Source organism: Etheostoma cragini, chromosome 11 (genome assembly GCF_013103735.1).
Source record: "Etheostoma cragini isolate CJK2018 chromosome 11, CSU_Ecrag_1.0, whole genome shotgun sequence".
NCBI lineage: Eukaryota > Metazoa > Chordata > Actinopteri > Perciformes > Percidae > Etheostoma > Etheostoma cragini.
The window spans coordinates 5830720-5848160 of record NC_048417.1 but is presented as its reverse complement, the minus strand read 5'-3'; the positions used below and the strand labels follow the sequence as shown (position 1 = coordinate 5848160).

At 40.0% G+C, this 17441-nt stretch overlaps 2 protein-coding genes across 3 annotated transcripts in view; both read left to right on the top strand.

Annotated features, from left to right (window-relative positions):
* The window catches only part of LOC117952598 (aryl hydrocarbon receptor-like), a 39828-nt gene extending 30144 nt beyond the window's left edge, over nt 1-9684 (top strand). Inside the window, exons 4-10 of the mRNA XM_034885002.1 lie at nt 1063-1152; nt 2105-2219; nt 3891-4018; nt 4701-4897; nt 4999-5108; nt 5546-5687; nt 7871-9684. Coding sequence (XP_034740893.1) covers nt 1063-1152; nt 2105-2219; nt 3891-4018; nt 4701-4897; nt 4999-5108; nt 5546-5687; nt 7871-9665 — 2577 coding nt within the window. The 3' untranslated portion in view covers nt 9666-9684. The remainder of the gene's footprint in view (nt 1-1062; nt 1153-2104; nt 2220-3890; nt 4019-4700; nt 4898-4998; nt 5109-5545; nt 5688-7870) is intronic.
* Nucleotides 9685-10720: 1036 nt separating this feature from the next.
* The window catches only part of LOC117952896 (aryl hydrocarbon receptor-like), a 45208-nt gene continuing 38487 nt past the window's right edge, over nt 10721-17441 (top strand). Inside the window, exons 1-2 of one of the 2 annotated variants that reach the window (XM_034885503.1) lie at nt 10721-11073; nt 15239-15280. In XM_034885503.1, the coding sequence (XP_034741394.1) occupies nt 15261-15280 (20 nt within the window). In that variant the 5' untranslated portion in view covers nt 10721-11073; nt 15239-15260. Of the gene's footprint in view, nt 11074-15238; nt 15281-16642; nt 16824-17441 lie in introns of those variants that run through there. The other variant, XM_034885502.1, reaches the window with a different exon arrangement.

Genomic DNA, 17441 nt, shown 5'->3' with positions numbered 1-17441 from the left:
TATATATATATATATATATAGGGCTATAGTGTGTGTTTTTGTGTGTGTGTGTGTGTGTGTGTGAGTGTGTATGCATGCACTGTGTGTTGTGTTGGATTCTTTAAACCGCAGATATTGTTTGTTTGTCCAAGACAAATTTCCTTCGGGACAATAAAATCTTTTTTACCTTACTCCATTGATGTAGAATTGTCCAGGTCCACATCGCGAACACCCCAATTAGAAACTGCTAGAAGTTTAAAGGTAAAATGCTTATTGCAAGTCAGAACTTATATTAACAATGCACAATAACAATATATGTATCGATTAGACTTTCCTCTTCTTAATTAGTGTAGTCATTTTCAAACTGAACAACCTTTTGTACCAAACTATTCAATTTAGTAATAGATGCCTGGGCTATCTTTTGATACCCGATATTAATCTGATACCGTTGTAGAATTAATAATTTAACTGCATACCTTCCACCTTATAATTTCCTTCCAACACATGGAAGAGACTTAAGGCACCAAAACTAAAATTACTTTCCTTACTAAGACAAAATAACATATATAGATGTAATGTGTTGAATGACATGGTGCTTTTGGATATGCTTGATTATACTGGTAGTATTGTACTTTGCAGTACTCCACTACCCCTCGCAACATTTACCTTGCAGACATTGCAAACAGCCGACAAACTGGTTGGCATGGCAAGCGTGAAATATTTCCACCCACAGCCAACACTTTTGCTCTTTCCATGTTGCTTAATGGTTAATTCAACTCTTCCATCATGCGACACACAAGCTGGTGACGAATGAAGTACGATGTGCGGGGATGAAAAAAAACAACTGGATCTTCCCGTGGATTCGTTAATTTTTTAACAAAAGTCAAAGGCAAAAATTAGGTGCAATCAAAAAATAACACAGTTCTTGTTACATGATGAGTTTATTTTACAATGTGTGTGTGTGTGTGTGTGTGCGTTTGTGTGTGAGAGAGACACTGACATACCTGACATGTGCTGTGTATGCTCTTTAAAGCTACTTTGTGAAAACTCTGACTGATCACTGACTGTCTGTTCCCTATGCAGGCGCTGAACGGGTTTGTGATGGTGGTCACGTCAGACGGATCTGTGTTTTATGTCTCTTCCACAATCAAGGACTACCTGGGCTTTCAACAGGTGAGATAATGGCTAACTTGTATTATATACAGTATTTGTTTAGGGTCTTTTAGTCATCTTTTAGACTTGAAAGATTGCAATTGAAAGTTATTTTTCCTTATTTGAATTCTTGGAACAGCCAAGAGAGGGGAGACAAACTGAAGTGGTGGTGAGTGCTGTCTAACACTTGGGTCTAAAAATCACCCATCAATGTTAGGTCGGTTGAATTATTCATCAAACCACTTAGTGACCCCTTGTGGCCTATATGGAGGAGTATGTATTTGTCATATTTTTCTACATATTGATTTTGTCATCTCATCTGTGACAAATTTTTAAAACATCAATAGAAACGTATTATACCCAACCACTCTTGAGCTGTCATTTCATATGGTCAATATGCTCTCTAAACACAAGCAAAAAATGGCTAAATACATTGCTCCTGTTGTAAAATCCTATGTAAGTTAAACTCATTGAGTCTGGAAATTTATCAAACTTCTTATTATAAAAAACATACCTTTTAATAGTGAACTTATTTGGATGGGTAAAAAGCAATACAAAGTCTCATTGTGGCATGTTTTGGGTAAAAGTATGCCCATTTAACTGAATTGTAACCATGCACTGCACTTGGCACACTCTGCTATCACATACATGAAATTAAATAGCAATTCAGCTTGTATAGTGAGGATGAGGCATCGGAGTCTGACATAGAGGGAGTCCATGGAGAGGATGTGAAGTATTTCTTTTGCAGGGGGATATTAAATAGCAAATATTTTGTTGTTGTTGTTCACTGAAAGTTCAATACAGTGTTAAATGAGTAAATACCCATGGAAGGTTTCCACCTTATATTATTCAAAGACTTTAGCAAACCTACTCCTGCTTCACCATGAACTCTTTGATAGCAGGTGGATTTTGACCTTGTGTCTAAATGACTTGAATTATTGATGAGATGTTGTGTTCTCTTCTCTGCCGACAGTCAGATGTGGTTCATCAGAGTGTGTTTGAGCTCATCCACACTGATGACCGAGCCTTGTTCAGACAGCAGCTTCACTTTGCTCTAAACCCCACATCTGATGGTACGGATGTGGATGGTAAGAACTGTGAATGAAAAACTAATGCCTTTTTCTTTTTATTTGGGTTCTCACATAAGCTCAGTCACTCACTCCTATGTGTGAACAAGACACAATGTTAACATAAACCAATGGACCGGGTAAATGGTTCTGACATGTACAGTAGGGCTGGGTATCGCTCCGAAATATTCAATACAGATACCAATACCGTAATGTTATAAAACAATAAGAAATGACAACATTACACATTATGGCACAAATCTTTATATTTATTTAACAGCTCCTTCTATGAGAGCCCCGTCTTAGTGCGACAGCCAATCACAGACATTGTTAGATCTTGTTAGAAGCATGCTGCACGCTTGTTGGCGCTAAGTTTATAATTGTTAAAAACATTAAAACAAAATGAGGCATTAGGAAAAATTATAACTGAACTAAAACTGTAATGTCTGTATGCAAAACTAATTAAAATAAAATAAAATTATTGAGTAATTGTCCTTAGTTTCCGTCTTTGTCAATGTCTTCCATAGGGCAAATAACGTTATCTTTCCGACCGTGACATTTCCCATAGACATGTTTCGTTTCCAACTGGGAACCCAGACGTTTCGTCATTCCATGTAAAATTAAACACAACAAACAACAGTCCGTGTCCCTCGCCTGGCCTCATGGCCGTACCGAAAGTCGGAAGAAAGCGGCAGAGCCCTATTTGATTATGACTGTCAGATAAAAGCAAGTGCTTTGCAAGGAAGGTGGTAAAATATGTGCACCGTTTATTACAGGGAAACAAAAATTTGAAAGTAGCCTATATTTGAGAAACGAACACAAAGAGCCTAACCTAGTTTACCTTAACAAGGAAAAGGAGAAAGCCAAGCCCCCTTTCCCCGAAACAGAAGCTAACCCCGGTAACGTTAAGGCCAGGCAGCATGACGGAGAAAACAGCAGGACAGAGAACAACACAGGCATATTTACAGGGTTAGTCAATACGCAGGAACACCAAAAGCGGGAGGGAATGTGGGTTAATATGTGGATTATTACTGGGATGGCTACACAACTGTGTGACTTCAAAAAGTTCACCACTTTACTCGAACCAAAGTTCAAAACACCTGCCGATGTCTGTCTTCTTCAGTCTGTTGGCTGTTTAGGTTCCTCTCCTGAAACACGTCCAACACAGTCTGCACTTACTGCCGCGTCTTGTTTTGACGTTTTACATATCTGTGCTCTTCATCATCATATGTACATTGTATGTCCTAGTGTTATTTTTGAATACATTGTGAATACATATTTCTAAAAATGTGTGATGTTATTGTTATTAATCCTTTTTCTGACATTTTCAAATCACCCGACCAATGACCCATATTACAAAAAAAGACTAAAACTAATAAAAACTAAACTAAAACTAAGCATTTTCAAAAAATAAAAACTAAACTAAACAAGCAAACCCGCTTTAAAGACTAATTAAAACTGAATTTGAAAATAAAAAGTCAAAACGAAATAAAAATAATGAAAAATGAAATACTATAATGGTTGACGCACTCATGAGGTTTACTCCTTAGGTATAGAAATTTGTTATTGAATGACAAGGCAATTTTTGATACTCTATACTATAGGGGCAATTTGGTCGGTGCCTAAAAATTATTGAATTCGGTCCCCGGACCTTCTGACATTTCATGTTTTATTTCCTACCTGTGTCCTCAGTGTTGAAGAGTTGTGGTAGTACGGTGATGTACAGTCCTGAGCAGCTTCCCCCAGAGAACTCGTCCTTCCTGGAGAGGAGCTTTGTGTGTCGCTTCCGCTGCCTCCTGGACAACTCCTCTGGCTTTCTGGTTCGTACAATATTTTAATTTATAGTCACACTGTTGGCAAAGTAAGGTGTAATGTGACAAGGTGTAATTTGCTTGAATTGAAAAAAAAATCAATTTTACCTGGATTTTCCACCGAGCGTGTCCGTTATGCGCCGCGCTTTTTGTTCCGTCCTCCGCCGCGCGCCACACCAAACCAATAGTGTCTCACAAGCGCCTTGCTTGCCCAGCTCGCAGATTTTTATTGTCTCTACAAGTACTTGAAAGAACTATCGCGTGTTTATTAATCTAGTATCTGCCTTCCACTCCAAGCACTCCTGTAATTAAACTCCACATCTTCTTTTTACTGGCGTTGTGCTTATAAAAATGATCTGTGACGTTGTATTATGTTTTTCCAAGATCAATCTCTCTTCATCCGCGGTGTTAAAGAAGACATAAACAATATTGGGGGGGGATATTTTGGTAAATTGACTGGATGCTCTAGCTGTTTAACTCCTGCTGTCCGAACGTCCCGCCGCTCATGTTAAACCAAGCCTGGCGTGTATATTTAGCAGAGCTGAGAGCAGCTATACGCAAAATATGGCTTATAATGCTGTTCTATTGAAATATTCAGGAAACAAACACACTAACCCTTTTTGTTTTGTTAACCTCTTTCAACGCTAAGCCCCCTGAGGTAATCATGTTATTTGTTTCTTACCCAAACCAGGCTCTGAAGTTCCAAGGGCGACTAAAGTACCTCCACGGCCAGAAGGTTTTGAACAGGGACTGTAACAAATCTCAGCTGGCACTCTTTGCCATTGCTATGCCCGTCCAGCCTCCAACCATTGTGGAGATCAGAGCTAAAATGCTCCTCTATCAAACCAAGCATCAGTTGGACTTCACACCCATGGCCGTTGATAGCAGGTGCTATCTTAACACCTTCTAATGTTTTCACCGGTTGCTCGTTAACTGCAGTTCATTCCAGCTTAATTAACGTGTTGTTTTTTCTTTTTGTCTCCCTCCAGGGGAAAGATTATCCTGGGCTATTCAGAGACGGAACTCTGTATGAGAGGCTCCGGCTACCAATTCATCCACGCAGCTGACATGATGTACTGTGCCGACAACCACATCCGCAGTACGTTTTACATTAAATATGAGTACTATTTGGTATTTGATGGTGATGCAACACATTCACATTGTTTGTTTTTACAGTTTTCAGTGGTTATCCACAATGATAATCTGCAGAATATACCAGAGCTTTTCTGCTTGTGAGGACGATGTGGTAACATTCTGAGTTCAATTTTATTTTTTTAAATCTGCATGTGGAACTCTGCGTGCTTCATCAGCTACTTACCAAAAAATCAACATTGGCGTTGTTATTCCTTTCAAAAAACACAATTTAGTTCCACTTATGGTAAGGCTTTAAGAAGAGAACATCACCGTATATGATAAATAAACCATGAAGGGACCAACTAAACATGCCTAGCTGACCTTTAAGAACAGCAACAACAGCCATGTTCTGCCACTTTACTGACAACCATCTCGTTGTGTGTTTTTGTCTTTATATCACAGTGATTAAAACAGGAGAGAGCGGTCTCACTGTTTTCAGGCTCCTTAGTAAGTCTCGTGGCTGGGTGTGGGTGAAGTCCAACGCCAAGCTGATCTACAAAGGAGGAAGACCTGAATTCATCATTGCATATCAGAGAGCTTTATCGTGAGTGATCATTTAAGTACTTCACTGGCACTGGCGGTTGCTGAATTTAAAAAAATTGGATGGCACGGGCAAAAAGAACGCGTCCTCAATGGGGTTTCTAACTAAGCTTTATAAGACTGAGCTTGGTGTCACCACCCCACTTCCGGAAGTGGGGTGTTGAGGGTGCTTCTGCACCCCCTGCTGGCAGGAGCTGGATTCTTTTTTAATTAATTGTAATTCTTTTTTAAGAATTACTAATTTGTTGTCTGAAATTTATATATACATCTATATATATATATATATATATATTTGAATACCAAATAATTAGGCAAATAGTCAAATAAGGGTTATAGATAGGTTTAACTAACTGTTATTTAACTGCTATTTAGGATAGGTCAAATATAGGTCAAAGTGAAAGTGAACCAAGTGACTGGCTGAGAAACAAGCAGGCTGAGGCTAGTTGACTGGAACATTAGTTGTAGAAAACAATATGTTGCAGAATACAAGGTACAAGATTTTTTCTTCCAGCATAGTAGTGCAGCTAAAATTAGCAAGATTTCCTCTGTAGATGTTACAGTTGAGGTTTCCTCATCCACCGTTGAGGCAAACAACTTCAGCAGCATCACCATAGTTTATAACTTCAACTGTACAGAAGAATTCAAAAGCCCCTGTCAGCCAAGCAACTTTGGTTATCACGGAAGGAGGTTTGGGAAAAGAAACTTTTCAATGCTGAGATTAGACTTAGACTTAGACTTGTACTTAGATTTAGCTTCATTAATCCCTTTGGGATGACTCCCGCGAGGAAATTAAAGTTACCAGCATCCGATACAGCATGAGAAAGAGAAAAAAAATAATAATACAATACAAAAGACACAAAAAACACAATGATAATAGTAATGCACAGGACAACAAACGGTGCATGTGGTCACATGAAGGGATTTTTTGAGGTGACTGGGGGGTGGGAGGTGAAAGAACAAAAATAAGGTCCTCGAGGCATTAGCATGATGGATAAGCCGTTTCTTGTGTCATTTGTTGTGTTAGAGAGCAATCTACTGGGCTAATTGGTAATTATCCTGCCAAGCCAAGCCAAACATCTCTAGTGTGGTTTTGATGACCAAAAAAGTAATTTAACTTAGCTCTATAGGCTACTGAAATAGGCTAATGTTGTTCCTGAAAGGTGCTATAGAAATAAAGTTGTCTTGCCCTACAGCCTCAGACTGTCACCAGATGCTTTTGTCTTGTGCCTGCCAGTCAATCACCAGGGAAATAGAGTGAATGGTGGTCTATGGAGCTATACCCCTCAAAATCTACTTTTCTCTGGATATAATTTTTTGACTAGTAATTTTAATGTTGCATTTAAAAGGGGAGGCTAAGAAAATACACACTGCTGGGTGTTACATTTTTTTAATGTTGCTTTTTTGTTCTATAAAGCCTTTTAAAATGTCAATGACATCATACACGTCGTACGGCCAGAGATCCTGCTTTACCGCAAGCTCTTAGTCACTTCCACACACACGAACACACACGCACTCATGCTTCGGATGCCATCAAGCAGGATCTCTGGTCGTAATCCATCCTTCCCTGACCAATCAGCATTCATTAGCAGAATGCTAGAGTGTTATGGGCAACAACGACTCAACCTGTGAGAAATTGAAAGGACATAAGTACTCATTTATTCAACTTTCGACCCATAATCCATGTTGAACTTGCAAAAACTACAATCAAATCTTAGATTTCTCCACAGCAATCAGGCAAAAGAGACAAATGTAGCCGTCTAGCTCCATAGACTCCCATTCATTTTGCCCTCATCCGGGATCGCCCCCAGTGGAACTCTTGTATAACTGCAACTAAATGTGGTTCAATGGGGCACACCTCTTGTTCTCAGATTGAATGCTTTCAGTAGTCCGCTAAAATACAACAAACAACTTGTTGAGTTTAATAAAAAATGAAAAGCAATCATTTCCAACATTCTTTTATCAAACTAATTGAACTTTGAATTAAATATAAAAAGCACCATTGAAAACAGAATGGCAGTTACATTTTAAAGTTTTCTAGTTATATTTTCTTTCAACTAACTAACTAAAAATCTGAGTGTCTTTCACAATATGTCACACCCCTTTTGCAATGTGTTTTATTGCACCTGTTGATATACTGTGCAGCCCTAGTGTCAGTAATGTAACGTGTTCTAATCTTGTCTGTTTCAGCAATGCTGAGGGTGAGGAATATCTGCGCCAGAGGAGGCTGCAGCTTCCCTTCAACCTTACCACAGGAGAGGGCATCCTCTACAACAACGACACCACGGTGGACCTTCAACAGTTTCAGTTCAACAAAATGTTCAGCAACGTTAACAAAATGAAGGAGGATGTGACCCCCGGCTCTCTGCTGGACTGCTTCCTGAGTCAGGATGAAACCGCTTACATGCCGCGGACAGTGGACACCCCTCTACCTGTGGACCAAGTGTTCATGGACAGCCAGGCGCTGGTCAGCATCGCCAGTGACTCATGGCAGGATGACGGCACTACAGCTACAACCAGTGACCCTGTTGTAGTGAAAGAGGAAGCCAAGCAGTCAGTGATGGCTGTAATCGACAACCTGGAACAAATGGCTCAAAGCGGTGACTTTTGCACAGCGTTGCAGAACCTGGACGTCGGTGACGCAGAGCTGATGGAATGGAATAATGCCCTCAAGAGATTAAGTCAGGACCAGGATCAGCAGAGCAATGTCAGGTCTGAGCTGGACAGCATCCTCACTAATGACATATTTGATTACATCGATACGGTTTTGTTCAAGGAGAAGGGAGAAGACTGTATAAATGGCAGCCCTGCCAGCTGCCTCCCAGCTGTCAACAACAATCAACAGGACCCCGTCACTCAGGCTGCCCGGCTCTCAGCTACTGGTCTCGGTGATCCACAGCTGTTTCAAACACCGAGACCCGATCAGACTTACTCTCCGATGAATGGTCTCTATGCTCACCAGCAGGATGCAATGACTGGCCCAGCGATTGCAGGGCGTAGCTTAGTAGAGTCCACTCAGATATTCAACAGCACCCAGAAACTCTCCCACGGTCCCCTGATTACTCCAGTTGATACCAACCTGCCCCCTCTTCAACAGCTGCAGCTCCAGGACATTTTCAGCCCGTCTATAGAGCTTCCAGAGCTCACTGTCCCTGACACCTCTGCCCCTTTTCAATCATGTGGGCAGACATCTATCAGCCAAATGGGCTGCCCTCAGGGGACTTCAGCACAGATGCAGTCCAACCAACTTCTGCAGTGTCTTCAAAACAATGTGCAAGCGCCCGCAATAGCAGCAAATGGACAGTTGCTACAAAGCTCCGTTCAACAACCAAACAACGTAGCGACCGGCATAATAGACATTTTGCCAGCCCTGATTCCGTGCAGTGACTTCAATTCCACTGGCGCACCAAATGTTCCCATTCCCTTTGCCCCAACATGTCTGCAAGGAAGGCCTTCTTTTGAAACGCACAACCACCAGGTTCAGCAGTGGCCGCAGAGCCACATGCAGAAGCTGCCCCACACTGGCATCATGCAGAATGGACAGAAGCTGATGCCAGCGTGCCACAGCCTAACGCCAGAAAGCCAAACATTCCCACATGCTGCCGGCCTTTGGCCAAGGGAGTTCACAGGACTGAACCCCACGCAACAGCATGGAGGGCTGATATGTGGCCAGGCAGCCACTCACAGCAGCTGCATGTTCAACCAGCACTTGTCATCCGAGCCAGCAGGCGGCAACGTCCTGGCTCAGCTTGGGCCTCCAGGCCCCCTGAGGGGGGCTGAAGCATCTCTGGATGATAGTCCTCCTCAAGGTTCCTGCTACTTCCAGTGGGGCCACAGTGAGCCCGTGGTGGGCACATCAGCCATAAACCATGAGAACGTCAACATCAGCCCTATGACCGCTCCGCCCAACATGCCTGCTACAGAGCACACACTCAACATTCAGCACTACCTGGAATACCAAAGACACACACAGGTAAACAAATAATTTAATTAATATAATAATATTAATAATATATAATTTCATTATAAATAATTATTTTCAGACTATATTAAAATATAGAGCCTCAACTGATGATTATTTTTATTGTCAATTCTGAGATTTTTTTTTTATTAATTAACTCATTGTTTAGTCTATATAATGTCAGAATATAGTAACAAATGTCATTTACAGTTGGCCAATTAAAAACCCAAGTTTAAGGTGCTTATTAGGTTATGTACACCTCAAGGAAATTGTATTTGTCATGATATAAAACAAAAGGAATGTTGCACATTCTCCTAATTTGAGAAATAAGCTGCACTAATATACTGTTAAGTATAATATATATTTTGGAATTGTGATTTAATGTTTTTCAGCACTCATTATAAATATAGAAAAAAAAAATTCAAAACAAATGTCATTGTGAAATGACATTTGAAAAACAAATTGGCAACACCGCTTCACAGCGGTGTTGATGTTTTTATGCTAACATGTGCCTTGCAATATTTTTGTTATTCGTAAAAAAAAAAAAAAAATCACAACTATTCATTTTCATGTAATCCATGTATACTTAGTCAAGTAGTTATGTATATCATAATATATGTTAAACAAATAACCAGCCATTGTCTATTAAATGCTTTTTCATAAATGTGTACAATGAGTAAAACTGTGTTGGGCTCGTTTCTTATAAAAATCAATTATGACGTGGAACCGACTACAACTTCTATTTGAAATAAGAGCTAATAAATCAGCAAAATTCCCTGCTGGCAACAAAAAAGTGAGGTTTTAGTGCACTGAGTAACTTAATGAATATAATATAATTCTGGATTAAAGCGTGACATAAATGACGAAAAACATGGACCTCACCCACCAACAAGTTAACGGCTACTTTCATGTACATAGTGCCATGGGTTGCCGTAGACCGTACAGTCTATGGTTGCCATTGCTAAGCCTCTCTGTCTTGATTGACAGGTCGACATGAAGCCACGCCCCAAAGCATAAGCTGCTACATTGTCTATTTTAAAATGAATGGGACCATGATTTGCAAGTCTGTACTACATCATTCTGTATTTAAGAAGACTCGACACTAGCTAATGAGGCCATAAACTCGTGAGAAAAATGTTTACTGAGATGATAAAACAAGTGAGAAGTGGGGTGTAGCCATTAAAAGAAACTGACTTCTCTTTTGCAATCTGTGGAGTCGCCCCCTGCTGGAGATTAGATACATCAAGGTTTAAGGCATTTCCGGTTTTACTTTTCGAGGCCTTGGGAGATGCCCCTTGGTCGACAACAAGCTTCCAGGATCTCAAGCAGGATAACTAAATATAAAAGCAGCACGTGCGTTAAAATTGGGCAACATGAGTTTCTCGTACTGACGTAGGCTACTAAGCACCTGAACAGCACACGAAGGCAACAGGTAGGCCTATGTGCTCAGATTATCACCTGTTCAGCTATGCGGGGAATGTGAAATTGTGTCATTTTCTGTTTTAGCATATGTGCACAGTACCTAGCTAACAATATTTGGTTCCCAGAACGTTTGTTTTTGGTTGCGGGAACGTTCCCTGATGGTTAGGTTGGGTTGTGTTTTGGTTGTGTGTTGGTTAATCGGAAAGTTTTCTTATCGAACGTTCTCTGACCGTTCCCCTAACGTTATCCTAAAGTTTCAACCTTTAGAGAACGTTAACGTTAAGTTAGTTAACGTTAAGTTAGTTAACGTTAATAGTTGCTCCCTCCATCTTCCCACCTAAACGCAACATTTATTAAAGCAACTCAGCTCTGAGTCAGTGTAACGTTAGCCGCCCTGAGCTGCGTTAACTTTGCCTTCCATTATTTTGCCATTCTTACGGCTGTTGTTAATATAACAATACGGCCACGGCTCTTGCTACGTTGACAGCGGCTGAGCAAAACGAAAGACTAAAAGAACTATACTGCGGAGGAGGGGTCGGGGCTCTGTTTCCGTTCCGTCAGCGCTTCGCTCCGACCGTTCTGTTTGAAACACATTGGTTCCTACCTCATTTATAATCGCGTTTTAGTACAAAAAGTAAATACCCCGCTTGAGTACAGACAGTACAGATTCGGATTTTACTGAAAATATTTAATAATAAATTGTCATTCAGTAACTATTTCATCATATCAATTAGGCCAATATACAGTATTTGCATATAATCAGAGTTGGCTGCGTTTTCAATTAAATACTGTTTAAATGTGCGTTTATTTGCATGTGAAAATCTATTTAATCCCTTGAGCGTGACAGCAGGGTCCAATACTGTGGTCTGAAGCTACATGAATTTACTTAAAAATATTTTATAATCTAAATATTCTAATCTTAATAATCTACACTAGAGATCTTAAACATGGGGTCCTCAGAGTCACTGCAGGGGGGGCCTCCAAATTATTGATAATTTTTTAAAAATCTTTTTACAAATTTAAAAGGTCTTAACATCATCCAACATATTATTAGCAAATATAAATCCTGGCTGCTTACTGGCCTATATGTAAGGTGGGTAGATAAGACAGATACAGTTAATCCAAAGGATTCACTATGCCACATGAATGTTTAACATTACAACCTGATTCATAAAATAATGTAAACAATTATTAGGTTATTTTATTGGCTTACTATTCCATGCACTAAAAAGGTATGTACAGAGGTTGTAGGAAGTTCTATGTTATTGTGTAGACAAAGTTTAATATGCAATTTGCTCTACATCATGTAGCAGGGGGTCCTTGTTCCATCTTTCTTTCAGTTAAGGGGTCCTTGGCTTAAAAAACATTGAAGATCCCTGTCCTACACTAAATGGTTGTGTGTGTGATGCCTAACATCAGCTTAGCTGAGAATATTTTGTTATCTTACACACAGCTGTAGATTTTTAACATCCTTTTTTGACTGATTTATTTAATTGAATGTTTTCTGTTGATTTGAAAAAAAAAATAGTTTTCTATGGAATGACTTTTTATTTCAGACATTACATTTTATATTTTACTCCACTGCGATAGCACAACATACGTACAGAAAATCAAAGGTTGAATGTTTTCTTTACACTGCCTACAGTACCGCAGGAACAAATGTTATTTAGTGCTCCAATAGTTAATGGTAAATAATGTGAAGAATCCCTAATCAGCTTTTAGTTACCTGTAGAACTATTCTAAAAATATTCAGAAACTGTGTTTGTGGTTTTATTCAGAAAAATATAAATACATATTTGTGGCCTGTGTTTTCAATTAAGATGGTCACAGCGCTCTTATTGGCAAAAATTTTGAAATGCCTAATATCGCCCGATAATATTGGCCCGCCAATATATCGGTTGGGCTCTACCGACTATCAGCGGGGGGTATGCCATTGCTTCTGCGTCGACTTTTCCTGAGAAGACATGTAGCAGCTGTCTTGTGAGCTAACTTTATACCATATACCATAGGTTGATTACAAAAAGTGATAAAAAGACCTTTAATTAACAGGGCAAAATACACCAAAGCCCATCAGCTTGAGCCTTCCTCAGGGTGTAGTCCCCTTGTCTCTGGGTGTCATTACACCCCGGGGAAGGCTCAGTCTGCTACTGCCATAATTATTCTAAATCATATATCTGTATCAGTGTCTGTGTCCAAACTGGTAGAGTGACAGATTCCGCCCACAAAGACCCTGGTTCTGTCCAAGGTTTCTGCCTTTTACCCATTTCACTTCATTACTGTGCAATATTTATGTATTTATTATTTAATACTTAACCATTTAATTTCATTACTGTGCAATATTTAATACTCAGGACGTTTGATACACCAAAACCAAATTACAAAAATGTAATGAATTCATTCAATACCCACACGCTTGGGTATGAATGGATTCCTCTGAGTGGACAGCTCCCCTTCAGGAGGACCTTGACTAGCAGACAGACTAAAAAGCCCTCTTATTTCTTCGTTCTGTTGGGCTCAGAGCATGAAAAACCCATTTACAGCCGCAGCAGTCGCTGTCCCGTGGGACACAAAGTGTCTAAACAAACATAAAACCTCTCTTGTCCCCAACCCCCCAGCTCCTGGAGGCATGAAGGGCAAGTACCTGCAGAGTTCTGCAGTGTATACTGTACAGGCAACAAACTAAAATATACACACAGTCAATTCAGAGTCAAAGAAAAGCTTCTACTTGACAGGTTACTATAAATCAGTGTTTTGCGGAATGTCTTTGTGTGTCTCCTTTTTGTAAATAACTTACATGCAGTGAAGTGATGGTAGCTATTTGTACAAAAAAATACTCATTTGGATGAAACGGAGGGGGGGAGAAAAAGCCAGTGTCAGAAATGAAAGTGTTAATGCTCTGGGAACCTTGAATATCCAAACCAAGTTTCATTAAAGACTCGTTACTCATGTTCAACATTACGGGCCCGACCGATGGGCTTTTTGAGACTGACACAGAGTGAATTTAGAAGGGAAAGGTTCACCGATCACGGCGTAACTGCTCTTGTAGAGAAGTTTTGAGAGGAAATGAAATAAAGCTTTTCTATGTCGATTGTGTATTGATTTTTTTTCCCCAGTTTTACTGCAGGCTGTTTTCCTAAACCTATAACTTTATGATAAAAGAATAGGCCTACGGAATGATATTCTACATTATACATCACATTATCATCCAATTCTAGAAAGGCACACTAAGAAAATAAAGAATAGATAAAGAATGAAATAAATAGCTAAAAAAAAAACTCATGTTGCATCGTCTTCTGCCTTTTATGTTGTGTAAAAAAGGATTTCATATTGGCACATATTAGAAAACAGAAACATATATATACCGATATGTCTGTGATGTGGTCCAATATTGCTTGATAATATCAGCCAATCGATGCATATCTGTGGAGCTCTAGTCTAAATATGTGGCTCTTGACTGCATGAGGTCAAATTAGACGGACCAACATCCCCATCCTTGTGTCACAAATTGCTGACGCTAAGCTACAAAATAAAAAATAAATACATCCTGAAAAGGAGGAGAGGTCTGCTTTACAAATGAAACGTTGAATGAATGAAGTGAACTACAACCTATCATCATGTTGACCTAGTTTTCCTTCTGCGCCTTGGGGGTCCTGAGCACCCTAAGGGGGTCCTGATGTCATGTAGCTCATACTAATGTATTGTATTTCCCTTTTCTAGACATATCTGCCTTTGTCTGCTGTCAAAACACACTTGTGATGAAGCTCTGTTTTTACACAATCCGACAAGAGAAGACCGTAAATTCAGAGTACTAACGAAGATATGAGTATGTACTGTATATAGCCTGCAGTTGGTATCATATGTTGGTGTCTAACACTTGATCACATTCTTGGGTTTAAATCAGGAAACTTTTTGAACTTTAAACTGAAATCACCTTTTTGCAGTCTACAAGTAATGTGCTTGTCAATGTTTTGTTAATAGTTTTCTTCTATTCAAAGGAAGAAGCGACGACATTTGGGCAAATACCCTCAAGACCTAAATGAAGGAAAGGAAACGGACATGGTGGCCATTATTATTTCCACTTGCCGTTTTCCTCACATCTCAAACTGTTTCCAATAAAAATCAACTAACGTTATTCTTCTTTTACTTCTACATGACGAGCGGCTCTTCTTGAAAAGAACATGAACATTTCCTGACGATATGACGCCCACCTGGATAATGTAAGTCCATATTCACTTTGTCTCAGCTCCTTATTTTTGTCTCTACTGACCATAGACAGTTAAAGAAATTGACCAACAGATCCCATTGCTCAGGGCGGAGACCAGTGAAGGCGGTTAGAAGCCCTTTTGCGGTAGTGGTGGAGCCTTACTAATTCAGGTAATCATCACCCCATTCAGGCTGTATTTTCAATTGAATTTGTATTTTTTTAACTCACATTTATTCTTATTACTTTACATGTTTTGTATGAAGCACGTTGTAACTACATATGTTTAAAATTGCTAAATAAAGTTACTTACTTACATCCCGCACTAATCCATACAGCCTCTTTTTGTCTTGATGTTAAACTGCTATATGGCGATTTGTTTCTGTATTTATTGTTTGTTTATTCCATGTCTAATATGTTCAAATATGCACCATCCACCAATGCAAATTCCCTGTAAGCTGTAGTTGTAGCCTACTTGGTAATACATTTATTTTCTGATTTCTGATTCCGATTTAAATAGACTTATACTTTTATTTACTCTGTTGAAAGATCAATTATAACTCATTACCCCCCCTCCAATGATTTTTACTGCCAGTATTTAAGATAGTTTTTCTGAATGTTGAAACGAATTCAGATACATTATTTAAAAGTCTAACCCCTGACCCACATTCAGCACGGTCCACCGCAGGCTCAACATAATAAACCCCCCCCATCTTCTCATCTGAGCGCTGATTGGACGGCGGGACTCGCTCGGGAACGCGCCGGCGTGGACACGCTAGGCCTGTGTTTCCAGGAGATTCTCCTCCGTGACCGCGCGTGCCTCCCGCTCCCCCCTGGTCCCGTACATGTTTATAAGAAGCTTCTTCTACTGCGCGCCCGTTAGAAATCCGTCTCGGGCGTGCCCGACAGTGGAATGCGCGCACCCGCTCGCCACCCCTTGCAGCTCATGTCCGGCACTAATTGGAGTGCAGCACTGATCTAGATTATGAAATGTAAATATACTTGAAGCTATTACTGCGAGGTTGTTGTGTTTCTCACCTGAGGGACGATGGGGAAGGCTTTCTGTGCAGACTGCGTCTCTTCTCTCCCAGTCTCACCCTTCTCCTCTCCATGAGGATGGAAACTCAACTTCGCTTGTTCACTTGGAACAACTTCATTTCTGCGTGAGGGCCGATAGGACAACGATTGTTCCGTTGTTGGTCTTCTGCGTTGTCCTTTTTTTACGCGGACAGGTACCTGCTGTATTTTATTTTTTTTTCTTCTCAGTTTTGTGTTTTGTTTTCTAAATTTTAACTCCAAGTGCAGCGGCCCTAAAAAACGTCCTATTTCGTTTTCTTCGTATTTCGTTTTCTTAGATTATATTTTTTTTCATTTGATTTTTTATATAATTTTTTTTGTAGAACGCGTGTACAGTGTGGATCTGGAGGATTATAGCAGAATATTGTTGGTGGCTTACATGTAGCGGAATAAAAGAGGCTCTGTGTAATTTCATCGGAGGCTTATACGATAAGAGCCGGCATGTATGCGGGACGCAAGAGGAGAAAACCGGTCCAGAGAGCGTGAGTTCCTTTCTTTTTTTTATTCTTATTGTCAATTACAAAACTAGCCTCGTCATCGACCTGGAGAGCCTGAAAGCTGCTGCAAGCCTGAGCATTACAACATTTACAGAAACCCTTTCCTTGATCGATTTAGAAAAGAACTTGTATCCCATTCAAGATGTCGTCTCCTTCTCAACGCAAATTAAATTAAATGCATCCTCTAGGTAGTAGCCTACATATTAATATTTTTCTTAAAGGCTGCCTCTTGAGCTTCCATAATAACCTACAAGGTGGGGATTGTCTGCGCGTTGCGCATGGTTGCTTTAATGCCTGCGGATTACTGCGAGGCCGGCCACGGCGGCCTGCTTTTAACCTTCGACACTTCTGAGATTTAGATGTATAATTATTTTTGACATAATCCCGTCAACCAGAAAAAAACTAAAAGAACACACAATTCAACTTTTTATTTTTCCTTCTCTTTTTCACAAGTCTGATTTCTGCCGAGATGTCACCGAGTCGCTGGGTGTTGCGCCGTTTTCTGTCAAAACGCCCTTCACAGGATCACATTATGAATATGAAAAAAAACCTGACATGGCCCCCACACTTTAACCCGTTTTAATGCCTTGACTTGACTTTAAA